General features: G+C 36.0%; 2 protein-coding genes across 3 annotated transcripts; one reads left to right on the top strand and one right to left on the bottom strand.

Annotated features, from left to right (window-relative positions):
* Positions 1-5,060: 5,060 nt before the first annotated feature.
* Positions 5,061-8,805, top strand: LOC112050958 (putative mediator of RNA polymerase II transcription subunit 12). The gene is made up of 2 exons (XM_024089371.2): positions 5,061-5,142; positions 5,515-8,805. The coding sequence occupies exons 1-2, from the start codon at positions 5,113-5,115 to the stop codon at positions 8,803-8,805; spliced, it is 3,321 nt and encodes a 1,106-aa protein (XP_023945139.2). The 5' UTR covers positions 5,061-5,112.
* Positions 8,806-9,635: 830 nt separating this feature from the next.
* LOC112050956 (toll-like receptor 6) lies at positions 9,636-21,603 on the bottom strand. 2 transcript variants are annotated; one of them, XM_024089367.2, is made up of 3 exons: positions 21,471-21,603; positions 13,095-13,530; positions 9,636-12,078 (listed from the first exon to the last, which is right to left on the bottom strand). In XM_024089367.2, exons 2-3 carry the CDS (start codon positions 13,481-13,483, stop codon positions 10,215-10,217), a joined length of 2,253 nt encoding a protein of 750 aa, XP_023945135.2. In that variant the 5' UTR covers positions 13,484-13,530; positions 21,471-21,603; the 3' UTR covers positions 9,636-10,214. The 2 variants fall into 2 exon arrangements, with proteins under 2 accessions (XP_023945135.2, XP_023945136.2); XM_024089368.2 differs by lacking the exon at positions 21,471-21,603 and adding an exon at positions 20,712-20,861.
* Positions 21,604-22,040: the final 437 nt, after the last annotated feature.

The following is a 22,040-nucleotide window of genomic DNA, read 5'->3' as shown; positions in this document are numbered from 1 at the left end:
TAAATACTAAACAGGCTAATATTTAACAGTAATGCATATTTTTTTAATACCTAAATATCCTTATATTTATATATACCTATTCTTAAATATTCTTCCATACTACTATACTAATATTAAAAAAGCTAAAGTAATTAGTCTGTCTGTCTGTTACATTTTCACGCCTAAACCGCTGAACCGATCAAGATTAATTTTGGTATAATAATATAAAGCAGAACATAGACTACTTACGGGAACTAAGCGGGTGAAATCTATCCTAATGTTATAAAGCTGAATAGTTTGTTTGCTTGAACGCGCTAATCTCAGGAACTACCGATCCGAAAAATTCTTTCAGTGTTAGATAGCCCATTTATCGAAGAAAGCTATAAACTGTATATTATCCCCGTATTCCAACGAGAAAAACACGCGGGTGAAACCGCGCGGCGTCAACTAGTTTAAAATAAATTGGGTATGAAATGATATGCGTTTTCTACCTGCATTTCAGTATTTGTTAATAAACATCCAGTTTGACTTGATTATTATAAGTGGAAGAATTCTGGTGCATTTTAGCTATAGGTAAGAATTTACTACTGACTTAAATATAAATGAATGTTTATAAATAACGACAATAATCCGAAATTGTCATTATTTTATTTTTCTTTCTATCATGCATACGATTTGCAGAACGAGGTATTAAAAATTAAATTGTAAAAGTACATTAAATTAGCTTGTTAAAAAAAAAACAATTATTTTATCCGTTCTGAAAGTGTGATCATATTTTCTTAGAATAAGAACTTACTTTGGTAAGATTTGCTTTTTTATATTACGAAATTTTTGTAAATAATAATTATAACAAAATAAACGGTCTTTTTTCTTCACATAACTAGTTTTTTTTTCTTGAATACTTTCCTTTTTATTAATATACTATTGGTGGTCCAAGATCCAGAAATAATATAAATATAGACCCTGTTATTAATTAGTGATAGCACATATGATGTCTAGTTAAAAGCGGCCAGGCACATTTTTCATACAAAATCTAGGAAACCAAGATCTAGGTCAAAGGCAACCTATTACAGTTAAAATAAGCTTTCATTGACATAATATAAGCAGGCGTTTTCAATTGGGTATATTATTTTAATAGTGTACGATATTTTTAACTAACCAATGAGAGAAGTAGATTAAATAAATTAAATCATTTCATAATAATGACCCGGCCACAATTTTATTAGGCAATCTATTTGCAATGTGAATAATATTTTCTATCATTTATTTCTTATCCCAAATAAATAACAGATGAGGGTATATATTTCTTATGCCGGATCTCGGACTATAGTACAGGTAGTACAAGTTAGTACATTACGAGTAATGATATAATAATATATACCTAGTATTATACTATATTTTGGGTCTGCGTCCTTTATACTATTAATGAAATATCTAATACGCAAAATACTATATTTTCAACACTGAAATCTGACAAACAAACCTTTCATTTTGAAACTTTACAAACATTAGTTTTCGACAGATTCAATAGCGTATTATCGAGTTTCGTACTTTAAGCAAACGATAAAAAAACGAGCTTTTGATTTTTAATAATTTAAAAACTCCATATGGAAAAGCTGTACTCAATACGACTCTCTTATTTTAGCCAAAAACCAAAAAATCCAATAAAATCGCTTATTTTGTAAAATACTATATTTTCTGAAAGCGTACTATATTTTTTATAGCTAAAAAAATATTGGCAGCCCTAGGGCCAGGCCTCCCTCCAGAGGGGATATGGAGCTTAGACCCAACGCGTTGCTCCAATGCGGTTTGGTGGGTTTAGGATGATACCTAATGTTAAATTCATTAACAACCACTATCAAATCAGATGTTAATGATAATAAATAAAAGGCACCAGGCACTGAGGTGTGACACCACCAACTTCTAAACTCCGACTTGAGAACTTAGAAGAAAAACTCATAGACCGGCCCAAGAATAGAACCCTGGACCTCGTTATTCGAAACCACATATTCATAACCACTGGACCAATGAGGCAGTTAAAACTTTAAGCTTACTCTAGTTAAATACTTTGTGCACGCCACAGGATATTGTAAATAGTCGGTATTGTAAACGACACAATAACCGGACTGTTAGAGAAGTGTGACACGTAAGGCGATATCCTCACTTTCATCCCGCTTTCTTGAGTCGGTCATGGTCAGTCGGCTGACCGCTCAGCGAAAGTGCTCCGTATTGGGTTCTATACCCTAATACTGTTTACCCATTACCCTGTGCATATATTACAGGGTAATGGGTTAATAGTACCATCAGTTTTGCATTTTATAGATGCGAAAAAGCACCGCCTATCTTGACGGTACCTAATTGCTATTGGGGAAGAAATTTTCAATTTTGGTAGTGTTTATTAGCATTTATTTGCATTAGCATTAGCCTATACCCGCAATAGCTCAACGGTAAGATCGTTTGGACTCATCATCGAGGGGTGGTGGTTCAATCCTCACCCCGTTGGTCTATTGTCGTACCCACTCCTAGCACAATCGTTCCCGACTAGTTGGAGGGGAATGTTAATATTGGTCATATTATAAAAATATAGCAAATATTCTTTTTTTAAAAAAGTGTGGGTCACGAATCGACGGATTAACGTATTTTTCACCTACGAAGTAGGAATTTTACTTAGAGTTTATTGGACACAATTATAACTCAGTATTTCATATACCTACTGTTTCAGTAGGTCTAACATAACTCAAATAAATGACCTCGAGATCCGAAGCCACATAGGTGTAGCATAGGATACTTTCATAGCTGATTTTCTATTTTAGTTAACTAAGCGTTTAGCGTTCTCTATTTCGTATCGTAGTCCTTAAAAGTTCCGCGTTGTTATTACGGTTAACTCTAAAAAAAGTTTGTCCAATCGTGACCTTTTGACCGTTGCCCTGAGCGAACGCAATTTCACAAAACATTTCTCAATCCGAAGGCAAATGGGTGAGTACCTACTCTCCTAATTCGCCGTAACACATTTTTGACAAGTTGCTCAATAAATTAGCATGTAACTAAATGATTGGAGTTTTTTGGTCCAGCTTGTTGAAATTTGCAAGCACTGTTAACTACCGAAAAGTACAAGTTTAGCAAGCGTACAGTTGGACAGCAAACGAACGCGGAACGTTGGTAATAGGTAAAATCAGATGTAATCTTTATGATGTCTCTGAAATAAACTGCTGCTGTCGCTACGCGCAGGTTTTATAAATCTCACGCCCAAATTGATATGATATAAAAAATAGTTTTCCAAACATTCCTATGTATAAGTAAATATTTGCTTTTCGTCAGGTGTGGTTATTATTTAAAGGACTTTTTCTACAGATATTACCTAAGCATGTACCGAACCAAATAATTTATATCAAAACGACCGCTAATAATAATTTAAAAGTAACGTACATTAACCCTCCACTGTAAATAGTTCTTGGCTGTGTGATTATCGTCGCACCCACTCGGCACTCCAGCATAAGCTGATCGTTTGGTTAGAAGGAAAAGATGATATACCTACTTACCTAACAGCTGCTAACTCACTTAAACACACGGTTGTCGTGTAACTGAACTGTATGCTTCTTAACCTGCGAAAACATTTCAATAAATGACGAAAACCTAGACGTCAGGGATGGACTATCTTTGCTATAACAACAACGAATGTTATTATGTTTTTTTGTTGACACTAACCTATTATTATGTAATAAATAAATTATACTACATTCACTGTAAAATTCAAATCGTTTACATAAGTCTGCGCTATTCAAATTTGTATTCATAAAATTAATACGAAAAAAGCAAAGCAGTATCGGGTTATACAAAAGTTATTTAGTTTTATCTAGGTACTTTACCTGTAGAAACTAAATTAACATATCTTTTGTTAAATTTAAATTAAAAAGCCTATTTAACTTGTTACGTGGATTAGTTTCTCGTCTCATAGTCTATTTTTTGTAATGAACTACTTAATTTTATAATTAAAGTTAGGCTCAGCAGGGCTCCTTTCTCTTTTATGAAAGGGGTTCTTATATGAAAAGGGGGCTATAATATCATATGAAGGGGGAGGGGGTTTGGAGCTTAGATTCATCATGCTACTCCAATGAGAGGAAGATGCAGATGCTTGGATGCTATGTCCAAGACAGACTGCTTAAACTGCTCTCCGAGGTACAGGATGTTTAGCCACCGATTTACCAACTCCGGAAACTATTGGGAGTTACCCGGATGAAAGAAAACTCAGTATTTCATATGCATCCTGGGACTCGAACCCTTAGATCCCGCTAATACTTAGGTATTTTTAATAAAAATCTCGTGTCACTGTGTACTCCTACGAAACGGCTCAGCTAATACAACGTTGGCGCCGGGAACTGAGGTTTACCACCGCATAAAAGTCGGTATATAGAGATGTTAATATAAAGTACAAGATAAGGATCTGGTTAAATAATTAGCTTAATAAAAGTATGTTTCTTAAAGAAAAAAACTTTTTTTTAAACACTCTTTTTGCTTATAAAGTTCAAGTGTAACCAAAGCGGCGATGTAACATTTGAAGCTGTATATTATTTTTTTTCTGTTACCAACAAGCTTAACAAACAAACAAACCAATCATAATTCTTCAAAAATATCGTTAAACTCTATGGTTAACGATCTTTAATTTGTCCCCAACGGGGACAAACGTCGTAAAACGATGAAGCAACTTTATTTGATATAGTAATGATTTCAAGATTTTGTTAGATATAAGTAAGTACTCGTAAATTGCCGGGTAGGCAACGGTCGGGGATGGGAATTCCCTTTTGATAGCAGAATAACATTTACCGGGTCAGCTACAGCTAGTATATTTTTAATATAATAGAAGTATTGCATTCTCAGACAGCGTTATAAACTACACAATAAGAATAAGAGTCATAATGGAACTCTAACAAATGGTTTAGCGTTACGATTTGATTGACCTATTGTTATTGTCTGTTTATTTGATTCTCGTTCAAAATCGGTAGTTCTCTTTGTACAAAGATCATTTACTGATCGCTCAGCAAGCGTCGATGATATAACGTAGGAAAAGTCGATCGCCGTCTATCGATATAAGTGCGAGTGGACACCGCGCCAGCCCAGTGCCGCTGCCTCCAGCCGATGACAAAGTCACCCATGATGGGGAGAAAGGTAAATTAGTTTAATTCAATTAAAATACTTAGTGATTAATAAACGTACTTAGGCGTTTTCTCCTACTGTGTGTAACCTGCTAAGTTTTCTAAAGTACAGACGGCAAAAGTGCTTGATATGAACTTTGGTGATTGATTACAAAGATGCCACAGGATCTTTTAAAATATCATAAATAAATATTTGATTTTTCGTTATTTATTTGATTTTAATGATTAATGAGTAATTATTAATGACTATGTTCTATTTCGTGTTGAGAATAAAAATGATATCAAAGTTCCAAATTTTTTTTTTCTCTATAGTGGATACAAACTGTAATTGTACTATATTGTTATTTTATCACAATAACTTATATTATGATTATTTCTTTTCCAGGCATTAATAGCGGTGTTATGCTGTATAGCGTTTAATAGAATCTCAGCTAAGGCCGTGAAATCTGAAAGTGGTGTTGGACTTATAGACAATATCAGTGCTGAAAGTGTTCCTCAACTATATCGCAATGTTCCCAACGGAGTGTACTCTTATGCCAGTGCCACCCCCTACGCGGCCTACTCTTTCCACGTGCCGCAGTTTGTTGCTCCCAATTTCAACCAAATAGTTCCACTGAATCAAGAAAGAATATTGGCGCAGAGTACCAACAACTACTTGAAGGACTCCTATGGACAAAGATTCGTGGAGGCGCCTCAGGCCTACGCTGCGTACAAGGCTGCGTTACCTCAGCAGTTCGTTCCGCTGCAGAAGTTACCCGCGCATCTTAGCCAGCCCTTGGTAGCGGCCGCCCCGAGCGCTCAATATGGACAACACTTCTTTGGAGCACCATTCAGATTAGCCAATTTGCAAGCTGTTTCGCACGAGCAAACGAATCCTTTCGGCATTTCACAGCCGTTAGTGTACGCACAAAACGTACGAACGCAGGTTGCGTCACCAGGACCTAAGCCTCAGGCTAAAGGACAGCCCGTAGTTCAGCAGCAATCTACTAGAAACAACAATGTATACGCTGATGTCCACAGTGCCCGCTACAGTAATTTCTGGAATGAACCAAAAGCTCAAGTAACTCAGGAAGAACCAAAAATTTCTGCCAGTGACCATAATGAAAATCAACAAATAGTACAAAGTTTACCATTAGTTCATGAACCTAAACAAACCACAATCACATCTTTTAGTAATGGCAAGAAAACAGTTGTTAATTTGATCACTAAACCACCTGTGCCACTCCTTGATTTGACGTTGTTGGAGCCGTTAACTTTTGATAATCCACTGGTGCCTCAAGTACAACACTTTCTACCAAAAATTCACTCAGTCACATATAAAAAGTTACCCGAATTAAAACAAAACAATCAGCAAAAAGTAATTACAATCAAACGGAAAACAACAAAAAAGATTAAAAAACAAAAGAAACCAAAGGTTTCAAAGGATGAGATCGAAGTTAATCATATACCTACTGTAATTGATGCTGATGAACATCCTGAATTATCCTATGAGGTTAAGTCGCCTAATTATAAAGAGACTTACACAGAAAAGAAGGTAAGTTATAATAAAGAAACCCAATCAAAGCCTGTTCATGTAAGTTACGAAAAGAAAACAGAGATGAAACCTGTGACTTATTCTTATGGAAAAACCACTCAAAACGAGCCAGTGCATTATAACTACGTTCAAACCTCGAATGATCCTGCACAAATTAAACAAGCGTACCTTGAGGATAATAAAGAAAAAACTAAACATCTTATTTATCACTTTACACCTGAGGAGCTAAGTGACGAAAATAATCAGCAGAGTAGTGATACTAATCCACCTTTAGAGTCAGTTGAAATTTATGAAGAAAATCCTAACGAAAGGGTCACAGAAGATAATAATCAGCAGCAACAACATCATCAACAACAACAACAACACGAACCTCAACATCAACAACATTATGGTCCCCAACACCACAATCAACCCCAACAACACCACCCACAACATCACCCTCAACACCACCACCAAGAACAACATTACACAGAACATAAACGAAGTCACGATCCCGAACAACATCAACATCAGCATCAACAATACCAACAAAATTTGAAGCCCCAAAATCACCAGTATCAACAACACCAAAAACACGAAGCAGTACCTCATAAGCGTGAACACCATAATCATCAATCCCAACACCAATATGAACAACACAAACGTAACGAACACCATGAACCACAACAACACCAGTACCAACAACACAAACAAAACGAACACCACGAACCACAACAACACCAGTACCAGCAACACAAACAAAATGAATACCATGAACCCCAACAACACCAGTACCAACAACACAAACAAAACGAACACCATGAACCTCAACATCATCAATACCGACAACACGAAAAACATGAACCGCAACAAAATCAATATCAACAACATAAGCAACACGAACCAAAACAAATAAACGATAATGCAAAACATGAGTTAGCAGAGGAAGCATATAACCAATCCAAGGAAAACTTCAGAGACGAACCTGACCCTGAAGACAGAGAGGCAGCTTACTATGAAAACCCAAAACAAAACAACCAACATGAGCACAGACAGGAAGCATACTATGAAACTCCCAAGAATGCCCATGTAGAGGCCCGTGAAGAATCTCCAGAACTGATAGAACATAAATCTCCTGAACAGGATGAAAAACAGTATGAAGCTATAGTTCCTGAGTATGAAGAAGATATAACAATAGTACCAAATCATCCACCACATGCTCCGGAACGAAGCTCAAACATTAAACATAAATCTCATCCAGAAACACATAGTGAAGAAGTACATTACGATTACCCCAAATCATATTACTCCTCTCAAGCAGAACCAGAAGAAAAATCAAATCGCATTATCGTTAAGGATGACCCTCCACAACCCCGACAAGAAGAATACAAGCCTAATGATGAACTGATAGAAGCGATGGTTAAAAAGCAAGAGGAAAACGAGGACGATTTCGAACAAGCCTATAAAGACGCAGCTTATGGATTCCCTGCGTATGACACGCCCGTTAGAAACGTCGATACAGAGAAAGAGATTTATAACCCAGCGAACTATGGCGTTCCTCGATTCCACAATGATTTTGGCCAAGATAAAAGTCAGTTACGGGAATACGAGCCTGCCGGTGACGATTATCCATCACAAATGCGCTCGAATTATGAAGACACAAGAGACAAAATGAACGCAGATTATTATACAGACTACGCAGGGAGTGGACCCCAGAGCCTAGTTGATCGCAAAAAGAAAAAGGAACAGTATTATGACAATTATAATGAACACAAACCACAAAAGTACTATTCGAAAGAGGATTCAGATAAACAGCAAAGCGCAAAGTACTCAGTACCCGCTTACAGTTACCCCGGAGCTCCGGAGCAGAAGAAGTTTGCGAAATTTACGAGTAGAATTACACCATTAGACGAATACAACTACGCAAAGGAAAAGCCCGTCGACAGTTCCGCATTTGGGACAGGAACATATTCGAGTAAAACACAGTTTTTAGCGCCGCATTACCAATATGGGTTCGAACCTATTAGAGTGTCCCGGTTACTAGATCGAGAGTTAGCCGCCATGGCTAGCGACGATAGTCCGGAGACCGTCAAGAAGATGTACAAAGAAAACTTTTACATTGAAAAGTCAAGTACATCAAAAGGCGGAAAATTAGCAAGCTAATAGGATTATTTAATTTATTTATTGTTTTACTGTAATTTAACTTTAATTTTAAGGGTTGTCCATTGTAGTCCTATGTAAAAAGTTCATAAAAATATAAAAATAGGAAATTTATTATCTAAGTCTTTTTCTATAACTAATATGTTATTATTGATTCAATAACCTACCACAGACTTTAAGCAATACCACTTTCTCTGTCAATATATTACGTGATAGTAACAATTTCTTGTAAGCCAGAAATAAGTAGAAAACATCTTGAACTCTTAACGAAGTCAGACACCGTAGTAAAGTAAATAAAAACAGTTGATTCCAATTTAGCCCGGCATTGTGAAAACCTAAGCAACTCTGAAGAAATTTAATCACAAAAACGTCTTGAAAATCAAAACAAAAAGTTAACATTTAAATAGGTATAATATCGATTATTGGAAATCGATGCATTTTTATTTGAGGTAATTTGTTTTTTTTTTGCTTGATTAATTGCGCAGAAGAGTTTGTGCAATTTGGTGTTTTTATAGTTTTAACCTTTAAGCTGGGTATCTTTTAAATTTTCTCTCTAGAGTTCTGTAGGTTAAATTACCTAGATACATATTTGAAGTTTCTCCATGTTAATTAGGTGTCGTTCTATTATCCCTTCTCTCTATCATCTATCACCTATTTCTTGAAGGGGACTTGGAGCTTAAGCAATAAACAAATAGAGAATCGTCTTGCACCTAATTCGTATTTTTATTCTTTCATAAAGTAATTTGCACAAAAATAGTCACTGTGATATACTCGTAGGATATATACTAAAACAGTATTTTGTATATGTGTGATTTTTTTTAATAAAACAAGAATTTTATTATGAAATTTACTATTAAATACTTAAAAGTGAATTTAGGGATCTAAAATTAAATTAGGTAGGTAGGTAATTACGAATTAATACATATACTTTATTAGTACTTTGACTAGTATAATAAATATCTATCATTAAACTCACTATCGGCTTACATAGCTAGAGAGACATATTATTTAACTAATGCAGACATTTATGTGCTTATTATAATATTTACTTATTATGTATTTTATTAAATCCTTCCTTAGTATTAAATTGAGTTTATAAAAAACCAAAAACGGCAAACATGTTTGCAAGAAATTATTGATTAGCTAGTTATTTTAACTCAATTGTTTCATTCTTCTTTTTAAAACTAAAACATAGTACGTACCTACATAGTTAGCCGGTAACACGATTACGAAAAACTCGTTGAAGACATAATATAAGTAAAAAATCACTAAATAATCATTACTAAAATATTAAATAAAGAATATTTAGTTGTAATTAAAAAAAAACATTAAAAAAAACAGGCTACCCAAAAGATATACGTACAGTTTCGAATTTACTTACAACTTAACCTAATAGTAATGATAAAAGTTTACTATCTCTCTTTTCTATTATTGACAGTATCGATTTCGGAAATTAATTTATCCTTTCGCAGTAACCTGAAAGTCATGATGACAGTGGTCACACCGAAAGCTACTGCGATTATAGCCAACACGAAGGCCGGTGAAGGAGCATAATCAACGTTTTTCATTTTGAATAAATCCGACACCAGGGCAACTGGCCTAAGTATTTTAACAACAGGCTCACATCCTGATTCCCTAACATATTTCGCCCATGTTCTGTTTGCGTAAGTCAGTTCACGAGGCTTCACAAAAGGTCTACGACCCGGAACGCTTTTGTTAGCAGTGAGAGTCATGTTACGCAGCTGAGCTTCATTGTAACGGCAGTAAAGGTTCTTTTTCTTCTTGTTGCCCTTGACCACGATATCTTTCTCAGCACTCTTGGCTCCGACGAGGACGTCTAAATCGCCCTTGATCATATTCGCCCAGTCCCACATCTCGGCTATCTTGCAGTCGCACACAAACGGATTGCCGATTAAATTTATCGAGTGCAGTTTCGGATTATTTACAAAGAATTGTGGATCTATTGTAGTCAAATTGTTGTTGCTCAGATTTATCTTCTCAAGTTGTTGTAGTAGTTCTAAGAAAGCCAAACTTTCGTCCAAAGATTTTAGTCGATTCCCAGCTAAATTCAGTTCTGTCAAGTTTTCGGTGTTTTTGAACGCGTCTGGATTAAGTGACGTAATATTGCAGTTGCTCAAATCTAACACAGTCACTTGCGACAGTTGTTTAGGGAATAGAGGACCCGTAGCAGGAATTACCAGTGGATTCCCACCAAGCCGTATTTCTCTCAAATCAGTATATGTTAGATTTTTGAAAAACGCATTGGCATTTAGTGGTCGCTTTAGACCACATAATTCTAATTCTAAAGTTGTCAATTGTGTAAGGTTTCCAAACAAGCCAGCCTCTAATGATAAAAGGTCGTTACCGGAGAGGATTAATCTCTTCAGTGACGTCATATGTGCGAATGTTTGCGGTCCTATGTAGGATAAATTACTGTAGCCCATGTTGAGATACTCTATTTTTTCTAAAGGAGCGAGTAATCTTGTAAAAACGTTTACTAAAGGATTGTGAGAAATATCTAACTCGAGAAGGTTTTCGAAAACGTTGAAACTATCAGGTAAGTTACGCAAACCACAATTACTCAAAAATAACTTTTCTAGTTTCGGTAGTGGTGCTAAAGCTTCTTGTAGGTCTGGTGCAAATAAAGGATTGCCCGAAAGATAGAGGCTTTTTAATTTTGAAGAATTGGCAAATGAATCCCCTCCAATAGGCCCTTGAATCTTACAATTCGATAAATCTAATAATTCCAAATGATTAACACTGCTGCCTAACGTTGCCGCGACGTCTAACTCACGTAGTTCGTTTTCCGCCAAAACTAATGCTACAAGGTTAGTGCAATTCGAAAATGCATCTTCTGAAAGTGACACTAGACCAGATTTTCTCAAATTAAGAAATTCCAACCTATTTAAAGTGCCTAATACCTCAGGCCAGTTTGTGTTCATTAAATAGTTTCCAGCAAGTTCTAAATATTTAAGATTCACTAAAGCGGAAAAGAGATTTTCTGCAAGAATAGATAGCTTACAATCGTTCAGTTTTAAGGTTTCCAGACTGGTTAACGAGTCAAAAACTCCACTTTCAGGCAAGGCTCTGAGAGGATTGTTGGAAAGGTCAACCGATTTCAGTGAAGTGATGTTTTGGAAGAACTGCTGGTTTAAAGATGATATATTACAGTTGCTGATGTCCAGAAATTGGAGTGTTCCAGAGATAAGGAACGGTCCTTCGATGACACTAAGTGGATTATCTTGAAGTTCAACATTTAGAAGACCATGCGAGTCCCTGAAATAAGAAAAACGAATCATTTGTAGTTTTATGCTAATATTATAAAGACGAAGAATTTGTTTTAACGAATTACTCTCAGGAACTAGTATTGCTAATTGAAAAATTATTGTAGTGTTCGATAAGTAATTATTCAGGGAAGGCATTAATATTAAGCTATATATCGGATAATTATATACGACTGAAACTGCGGGCGGTCTAGCTGTTAGTCTTTTACAATGTGGAGCAGAACACGAACACACGAACCGAAACGTACATAAACAACGACAAAGCGGTTGTGGTAATTCAATTTGCATTCTTTACTGGACCATTATCTAATATTGGCATTACGAACCGCAATTGTCACTTGTCGGCAACGACTCTGAAGCAATTGCTTCAAATTTGTTGTCAGAGCCATTGTATGTGTTGCAGAATGGGTTCACAATGGAACGTGTGAAAATGCTACGTACTTCAATACAATCAATATTGGAAGAAGTATAGGAAATCTTCCATCCAATAATTTCATCAATTGAAAACAGAAATGCCCTGGAAGTGTCGCTCTGTTCATAGGTATGTGATGGTTTTCAATTAATGTATCATAGTTTTTCATCTTCTTGGTTCGTCAATTATTACTATAAAAAGGGAATATAGCGTAGTGGTATGTTCGTTATTGAAACAAAAACTACTCGACGGATTTTAACGAAACTTGGTAAAATTATTCTTCATACTCCTGGGCAGGTTATAGTATATTTTTCATCACGCTACAATTAATAGGAGCAGAGCAGTGTAGGGAAATGTTGGGAAAACGGGAGAAGTTACTTAATTTTTTAAGCTTCCGTCGCGTGTGCAGTCTTAATGGGTAGGGTAGGGGTAGGGACTAGGGTAGAGGAAGGGTAGGGAAGGAGTAGGGTAGGGCAGGGTAGGGGTAGGGTAGGGGTAGATAAAAGTTTACATCTACTTTCACGCGGACGAAGTCGCGGGCGTCCGCTGGTATCTAATAATTTAGTAGAAAATACGAGTATATAAAAATCACTTACATTAAAGCTTCTGGATCGACGTAACTTATGTTATTCCCTGACAGATCGACGTCGATCAAGTACTCGAGTCCACGGAAGGCGTCCCTGTCCACCCTCGTCAGTCTGTTGTTCGCTATTTGTAACCTCCTCATCTTTATTTCGCTCGGGAAAGGCTGGAGACTCGTTATGTTGTTGCCGTTCAAATCCAAAATATACACACTGAGACTGAGTTCTTCATAGGGAACTTCTGTAAGGTTGCTCTCAGAGCAATCGGTGACCCAGTTTATACGGAAATAGTGACAGTCGCATTCATCAGGACATTCCAGTTCGAAGCTGTCTCCGTTGAATCCGTAGCAGTATTGGCACGCGATGAGGCAGAGGACTATAGGAGTTAGGCGCGCCATTTTCATGTTTTCGTGGACTCTTCAATTCACCTCCTCGCCCATATTAGTAGTACCTGGAAGTAAAGGGTATGCTTATGAGATTCTGAACGATGTCTATGGCTTTTATTTGTGATACGCTTCCCTGGGAGAAATGCGCGTGGCCCGAGCGCACTCCGGTTTGCTTTTTGTGGTAGATTGTGTCTTAGCACTTTGGGGTCAACCAACCTACACGTAGTATACATATGTATCGGTACCTATTACCTCCGTATCACACACTCAGAATGGTGTAAAATATTAAAATGATCGTTATATAAGGATAATATAAGGATTAGAGGATCATTTAATTAGGTAATTGATTTTATAATTTCATCGTAAAATTGCAGTAGGTATCGTGTAGTATACAATTCATATTGTAGATAGTCTAATGTTGATGTCGAAGTTTTACGAGCATCATGTGGAATTGTTTGTCCTTGTATACAAGGTGACAGGTGTTTATATAGATAAACTTTGTATAGTTTGTGAGATCCTGGTACCTTCATATCGTTTCAGCGTTTTAATCGGAGCAGAAAGTAATAGAAGCATCAAAAGCAGTCTCAACAAAGAAAGATAATAAAAACATCTGACAAATAGCATTATTCGTAATGCGGTAATCCGACAGAATGGCGGGACAATCGCAGTAATGGCCGCCATCCGCTGGCCGGCAGCGACCGTTTCCCGCCAGAATTTTCCAGAAATCTCCATTAGTAGTCTGTGACATTCGATTACGTTTAACAAATCACAGAACAATAGTTATTATGTATGTTTTTTGGGAACAACATACCTATGTATTTTAACAAATATCTCTTATGGGTTTTTCCTTTTAAGGTACTAAACCCATAAATTCATTAAATAACAAGTATCAAACTGAGTCACCTATTCCAATATTTGCTGCTATAATTTTGGGAATGCCCTCCGATTTTATTGCCGGGGTATTTCATTTTCTTTAACTTTCATTAGACGAACTATAGTAATAGATATAGTTAATTAAAATAAACCGTATAGAGATTTACCCACTTGCATTATATTATCAACTATCTAATTCATATGCATGTTTTGACTCATAAGACTCAATTTTCCGTTATCAATATTGGTCCCAAATTGTTTATTCAGGATTAGGAGGAACGATAATCACGCATCGTGTGATCGATGAGTGAAATACGACTATTAGCCAGTTGCTACCTATCAAAGTATCATATTCCGATCATGCCTAGAGTATGTTGCTTTGTTTACACTTGTAATATTAGCTGAGCCCCGCGTAGCACAAAGGTAACCTGGTGTTTACATACCTCTATGTAAACACCAGGTTACCTTTGTGCCAAAAAAATCCGATGAGCCATGATTGTCAATACAAATCAATGATACAAGGAAAGGTTTGACTGTTTGTTAGAACTGAATAGCTCTGAAACTACTGCACTGATTAAAATTTTTAAGCTATATATATATAAAAGCTATTTTTATCGCAGGCTTTGAGCGCGGCGACTAAATTAAGAAATTCCGTAACGAAAATAAACCTAACACCCAATCCGTGCATCAAGTTAACACATTTCGACGTTATCATATCGACTCAACTGGACAAGGGGTGTGAAACAAAGGAGCAAAATGCTAATTGAGTTGTAAACATACATAAAACAGTCGTTAAGTTTTCTAAAAATTATTACAATTCTTCAAGAACTCTGATGAGTAGATAACTGTTTCGAAATTAATAACACAAAATAGTTGTTACAGCAACGAATCAATTTAGTGTTTAGTCACAGAGATAGAAATAATAGTGATAAGTACTTTTGATTTTGAAACCTAAATCAATAACGATCGCAGAAGATCCCAATGCTTTCGTTACGGTTAACTGCAAAATGCAGTCAAGTGAACAAAACAGTAGAAAAATTCAGTTTTGTGATCTTTTTAGAAATCGCAATCAAATGGGTAACTTGTTTTCTGCCGTTTCTATTGTATTTTGTACCTTGGAAATTACAAGGAAAAAAGGTTTGTGAATTTCCCAAGATGTACACAATAGATTTGTAAATTAAAAAAAGCGCATATTGATATTTTTAGGCCCGCTAAATTATTTGCAAAGTTCTGGTTTTTGTGGAAATAGGGCGGTAAACTGTATGGTAACTGTAGCCTATGTTGTTTGCCTGTAATGTAGCTTTCGATACTTAGCTGATTTAAAAAAAACGGTTGTATTCTGATGGAACTCGAACTCTGGACCTACATAGACTGGTGGACCATAGACACAGGAGTCAGGCAGTCATAGATACTCGTAGATAGGTATTTACTATTTACGTGTACCTATCCAAGAACGGAAATGAATGAACGACCTTCTGACCGGGAGATGAGGAAAGGCATGCCCACAACAAAGAATCGTTACTTGTGTAATAGCTATTCTAGTTATAAACTAGTCGGTTCACATGACTCAATAAAAGTACTGGTGGGTTTCATACCGTTTGCCTACGTCCTTCGTGACGTCACAATGCATCTTTGCGTCACTATATTCAACTTATAGGAACAATATTACCTACTGACTTCTCTAAGTATTTCATTTTGTATTCTGAGAATTTATCTATGTTATTATTATATCTATACTAGAGGACGCCCGCGACGTCGTCCGCGGAGAATATATTTTTACAAATCCCTCGAGAACCATGGATTTTTCCGGGATAAAAAGTAGTCTATGTGTTAATCCAGAGTAAAATCTATTTCTATTCCAAAACATCAAACATCAATACAAACTTTCGCGTTTGTAATATCAGTAGGATTAGTAGGATATCTATACTTATAATAAATCTGTAGAGAGGTCAATTCTGTACATGAAATATATTTCCAAAATAACTATCAGGGGGTGATTAGTGATCGATACTGATGCCAAAAATGCAATCAGTAAAATTTTTGTCTGTCTGTCTGTCTGTCTGTCTGTCTGTCTGTCTGTCTGTCTGTCTGTCTGTATGTTCTTTATAGAAACAAAAACTACTGGACGCATTTTAACGAAACTTGGTACAATTATTCTACATACTCCTGGGCAGGTTATAGTATACTTTTCATTACGCTACGATTAATAGGAGCAGAGCAGTGAAGAGAAATATTGAGAAAACGGGAGCAGTTACTCAATTTTTTAAGCTTCCGTCGCGTGTACAGCCTTAATGGTTAAAGCTACATAGAAATCATGTATGACGGAAATGTTGTCCTTAAAATTACCTATAAAAACACAACAGCATATATATGTCTATCTTTTATGCTTGACTCACAATAACACGTGTAACTCCCGATAGCTTAGCAGTTCGGAGCTTTCTAATTATATTTGTCTACTCTTATGTTTATAACACTCATCCTTCATCCCTAATAAAAAAGTTAACATTATTACCTATTCAATAAAAAAAGAATCATAAAAATCGGTAAAGAAACACCAAAGTTATACATGAAATACGCTAAGCCATACGCGCGTGAATTCATGCTATATGGATTATTTTTGTGTAACGGTTGCCGCGCTCGACGCGACTCGCGGTGGGAGGAAAAAAATAGGCGTATAAATAAAGAAGTGCAGCCTTAATGAGTAGGGTAGGGGTAGGGTAGGGTAGGGTAGGGTAGTGGTAGGGTAGGGGTAGGGTTAGGATAGGGTAGGGTAGGGGTAGGGTAGAGGTAGGTTAGGATAGGGGTAGTTGAAAGTTTACAACGACTTTCACGCGGACGAAGTCGCGGGCGTCCGCTAGTATTATATTATATTATTATCTAGGTATACTAATATTAATATACATATAGGGGGTAAAGTTTGTAGTGTTGTTAGGGGTAATCTTTGGATCCAATGAAACGACTTTGAAAATTATTTTACCACTAGAAAGTCACGTTATTTGTGTATTCTCAGCCCGTATTCTCAGAAGAACTGGAACTACGTACTTGTAAGTTTTACGTACTTGTAAGTATTATGTACTTGTAAGTTTTACGTACTGGTAAGTTTTACGTATTTGTAAGTTTTACGTACTTGTAAGTTTTACGTACTTGTAAGTTTTACGTACTTGTAAGTTTTAAACCTTCACCAACCTATTTATAAGCCCGCCCCCCGCATTAGAGCAGCGTGGTGGATATATGCTCTACATTACCGCTTATATATGGAGGGTGGCCTAGCCATGTAGTACCTCGTTAAAATAGGCTGATAATGATAGAGCACCGCCTTTCTTATAGTTAAACAGATATGGGACTTAGCCCACCACGCCACTCTAATGCGATCTATTTTTAACGACCCACTACAGGGCATCGCCACCTTTTAGGAGAGTGAATATGGAGTTTAGACTAATCCAATTGAAATTTGGTACACATATCAATTCTTGTGACCTAAATGTATCGTGAATAGATACAATTTGAATATGGGGTCACTTATGGGGGATAAATAAGATTGAAAGATGAAAAAAAAAAAACTTTTACTAACTTCATAGTGTGATACATAAAATGAAAGGTCGTGATAAGAGGATTTTAAAAATATTTTTTTTGGAAGTTAATAAAAAATAGCTTTCAAGTTTACGACGACAATTCACCATGCCCTTTTTCTCCGAAACTACTGTAGGTATCTAAAAATTGGAAAAAAATACAGAAGTTAGCTACTTAATTACTTGAAGATTTTTTAATAATGAATATATGTTTTAACTGCTTCATTGGTCCCGTAGTTAGTTCAGCTCCGGATAATGAGATCCAGGGTTCGAATCCAGCCTGGAATTGGGAAGTCGGTTGGTATACCCCCGTGCTTTGGAGAGTACGTAAAACCCTCTGTTCTGTGCCTGATGGTGGGAGGCTTCGGCCGTGGCAAGTTACCACTCAACCGACAAAGACGTGCCGCCAACTGATTTAGCGTTCCAGTACGATGTCGAGTAGAAACCGAAAGGAGTGTGGATTTCATCCTACTCCTAACAAGTTAGCTCGCTTCCATCTTAGATTGCATCCTCACTTAACATCTTGTAGTGTATAAAAAACAAATCTTTCATCGGTCGTGTCGGTCTGCCGTCCTACTTGTGCGTTTTATCTATCAAATTATTGAAACGAGGAATATTATTTTTAAAACACCACCTACATATCTATAGTTAGGTAGGTAGTTCTCTTTTTAAATGATTGTTTTTTATATAAATAATTAAACAGGTGCAAGAAATTAAATAACTTTAACAATGGTTTTTTTTAAATATTTATTTTATAAAAATAATTAAAGAGGTGCAAGAAATTAAATACCGTTTAAAAATAATTATTAAGCAATTTTCCTTAACAATAACAATCATTATGTCCCTGCGATAACTCGTACATTATTTCACATGGTACGCGTATGTTCATTCATTCCACACAGTGCAGTGCAGTTATGACACAAGTTATGCACTGTAACCACTGTTTAGTAATTATACAGTTGGTTGCAACTTGCAGTTTCAAAAACATTGCAAGTGAAATGAATATTTTTAAAGGACTCAATAAAGGAAACTCAATGAAGGCGTCTAAGAAATTGGGTCGTTTACTCGTAATACAATCAATTTTCTTCATTATAACTTGGAAAAATAATTACCAAATGAAGTTAACATAATGTCCTCCAAAATTTATAATACGAGTATCTTCTCTATTTTTTATTATTTATTATCTACTAGCGGACGCCCGCGACTTCGTCCGCGTGAAAGTCGTTGTAAACTTTCAACTACCCCTATCCTACCCTACCCTACCTCTACCCTACCCTATCCCAACCCTACCCCTACCCTACCACTACCCTACCCCTACGCTACCCTACCCTATCCTAGCCCTACCCTACTCATTAAGGCTGCACTTCTTTATTTATTCCCCCCCCCCCCCGCGAGTCGCATCGAGCGCGGCAACCGTTACACAAAAATAATCCATATAGCATGAATTAGTATTCACGCGCAATGGCTTAGCGTATTTCTTGTATAACTTTGGTGTTTCTTTACCGATTTTTATGATTCTTTTTTTATTGAATAGGTAATAATGTTAACTTTTTTAGTTAGGGATGAGTGATGAGTGTTATAAACATAAGAGTAGACAAATATAATTAGAAAGATCCGAACTGCTAAGCTATCGGGAGTTACACGTGTTATTGTGAGTCAACCATAAAAGATAGACATATATATGCTGTTGTGTTTTTATAGATAATTTTAAGGAGAACATTTCCCTTGTACATGATTTCCATGTAGCTTTAACCATTAAGGCTGTACACGCGACGGAAGCTTAAAAAATTGAGTAACTTCTCCCGTTTTCTCAACATTTCTCTTCACTGCTCTGCTCCTATTAATCGTAGCGTAATGAAAAGTATACTATAACCTGCCCAGGAGTATGTAGAATAATTGTACAAAGTTTCGTTAAAATCCGTCCAGTACTTTTTGTTTCTATAAAGAACATACAGACAGACAGACAGACAGACAGACAAAAATTTTACTGATTGCATTTTTGGCATCAGTATCGATCACTAATCACCCCCTGATAGTTATTTTGGAAATATATTTCATGTACAGAATTGACCTCTCTACAGATTTATTATAAGTATAGATAGAGAAATCACATAACTGAGTTTTCGTCCGAGATGTTTAATGGTGATACTTAATAGAGTTGGGAATTCAGAGCTCGTAAACACGCAAAGCCGTCGGTCGGTTTTACTGAGATCTCTTCCTAGTCAAGTTTCAGCCGTACCGTATAAGTGTAAATCAAAGTAAGGGAATAGAGAGTGCATTTGTAAACTGTAATTGTTCACTTAGTTTTCACTATAACATGTCCTAACTACGTAGATAGCAAGTCTCAACATTAGATTGACCGTGGAAACCGAAATTCGATCTAAATAATTGACAATCAATCTGTATAACGATAGTGATTGTTAAACTATGGTCTGGTGCCTTTGGTAAGTATTATTGGCCTTGTTCAAAGGGCTGCACGACACCGGTTTGTTGTGTGTACTTTTTATCCCTAATAATAGACATAACTGTACAACTTGCACTATAACGTTTTAAATACGAAATAAGCTCGCGCTTCACCACTGGCTCACCCGAAGAAATGTGGTCTATGATGAAATGCTTGTTTTATTTATATTTATTATCAACAGATTAGGATAGAAGACTTTTCCCTAGAAGGCAAACCCATTTTTTCCATTACCCCAAAAGCATAAAAGCATTTAATTTATAAATGAAATCGAAGATACAACTAGCGTACCTTCCTACTTAGATAAAAATAAATGTAATTTAGTAATTTAATTTTTACATACCAATAACTTTACAAATTAATACTGGCAACATCAGAAATAGACATCGCTGTTCACATCACAAAAAGTGTTCGTTACGTTTAAAAAAAGCTTCGATTTATAAAAAAAATGCACTATGCACAACACTAGTCTCCAAGGGACATACAACACGACTGCGTAGTTCAGAAACGCAATAATACAATTAACTTGGACTTGTTAATTTAATTTGTTTACCTCAGTGCTGGCTAGCTATAGCGGTAGCATACGGTTTATCTACATTTAGCTTGGCTACTTGTTACTTACTTATAGTATTTACCTTCATTTACTCAAAGCAATAGGAAATCTAGGAATTAACGTAAGCGGGTCTTTTTCTAAATCTAATCCTTTTAAGTAATTCTGAGCGGATCTTTTATTCATTAGGAATTTAGAAAATAAATCAGAAATAACCGGCATTGTATCGTCGTAACTATCTTTTAAGTTGTATTTACATTAATAAAAGTGCCCAAGTAATAATATTATTGAAGTAGCTTTAAAGTATCTAAGTTCCTATCTAAGCTAGCCGTATGCTAGTGCATAAACGTAGTCATGAATAAAGAATTGAATTAGATTCAAAGAAACATTGGTCTACCTATACTTTGTAAGTTCTAGAAGTGAACATCAGCAATTTCTGAACGAAAGGAACATTTGAACACTGATTTTGAATTTAGAACATAGATAGGGGCTTATAAATCCTCAACTTTCGATTTTTAAAACCGGTGGTAATGATCTAAACAAATAACTTACATGAAAGCCGACGTGCAGTTCCCGTGCTTGAAGTCGCAGTACTGGATTAATGAGGCTGTAGTGTAGTGACGCAACATGTGCTAGCTATCGATAAAAGATGATCCTTTTCATTTGATCGTAATATTGATGGGTACATATCTAAGTAGATATATTGTAATGGTGACATTTCGCTTTAGGTAGATAAGTACATTATTTAAAAGTCTCATTTATGAATAGTATTAAAAACAATCCATCATTAAATTTCGAGATATCTGGTTCTGGTAGTTTTGAGATAAGTACGACTACGAGTATGTGCGTGGTATCCTGTTTAGGTTTTTGATTTAATCTTTGATTTTTGATAAACTTATTAAGTACTAATGTGCATAAATGCACCCAGCCAGGTTAAAAGCACCGATGAACATCTGAACTTATGAAAGGATTGATGGAAACGGCAGAAGCAAGGGTGGAAATCTCTGTCTGCCCCTATTGGGATAAGGCGTGATTATAATTATTATGTACCTACCTATGTATGTTTTACCCACTTACTAGAAACTATGCTTACTACAAGCTACAACGGTCAAAAATCCGAAT

This window comes from Bicyclus anynana, chromosome 1 (assembly GCF_947172395.1).
Source record: "Bicyclus anynana chromosome 1, ilBicAnyn1.1, whole genome shotgun sequence".
NCBI lineage: Eukaryota > Metazoa > Arthropoda > Insecta > Lepidoptera > Nymphalidae > Bicyclus > Bicyclus anynana.
The sequence above is the reverse complement of the archived record's forward strand: the minus strand, read 5'-3'. Positions and strand labels throughout refer to the sequence as shown.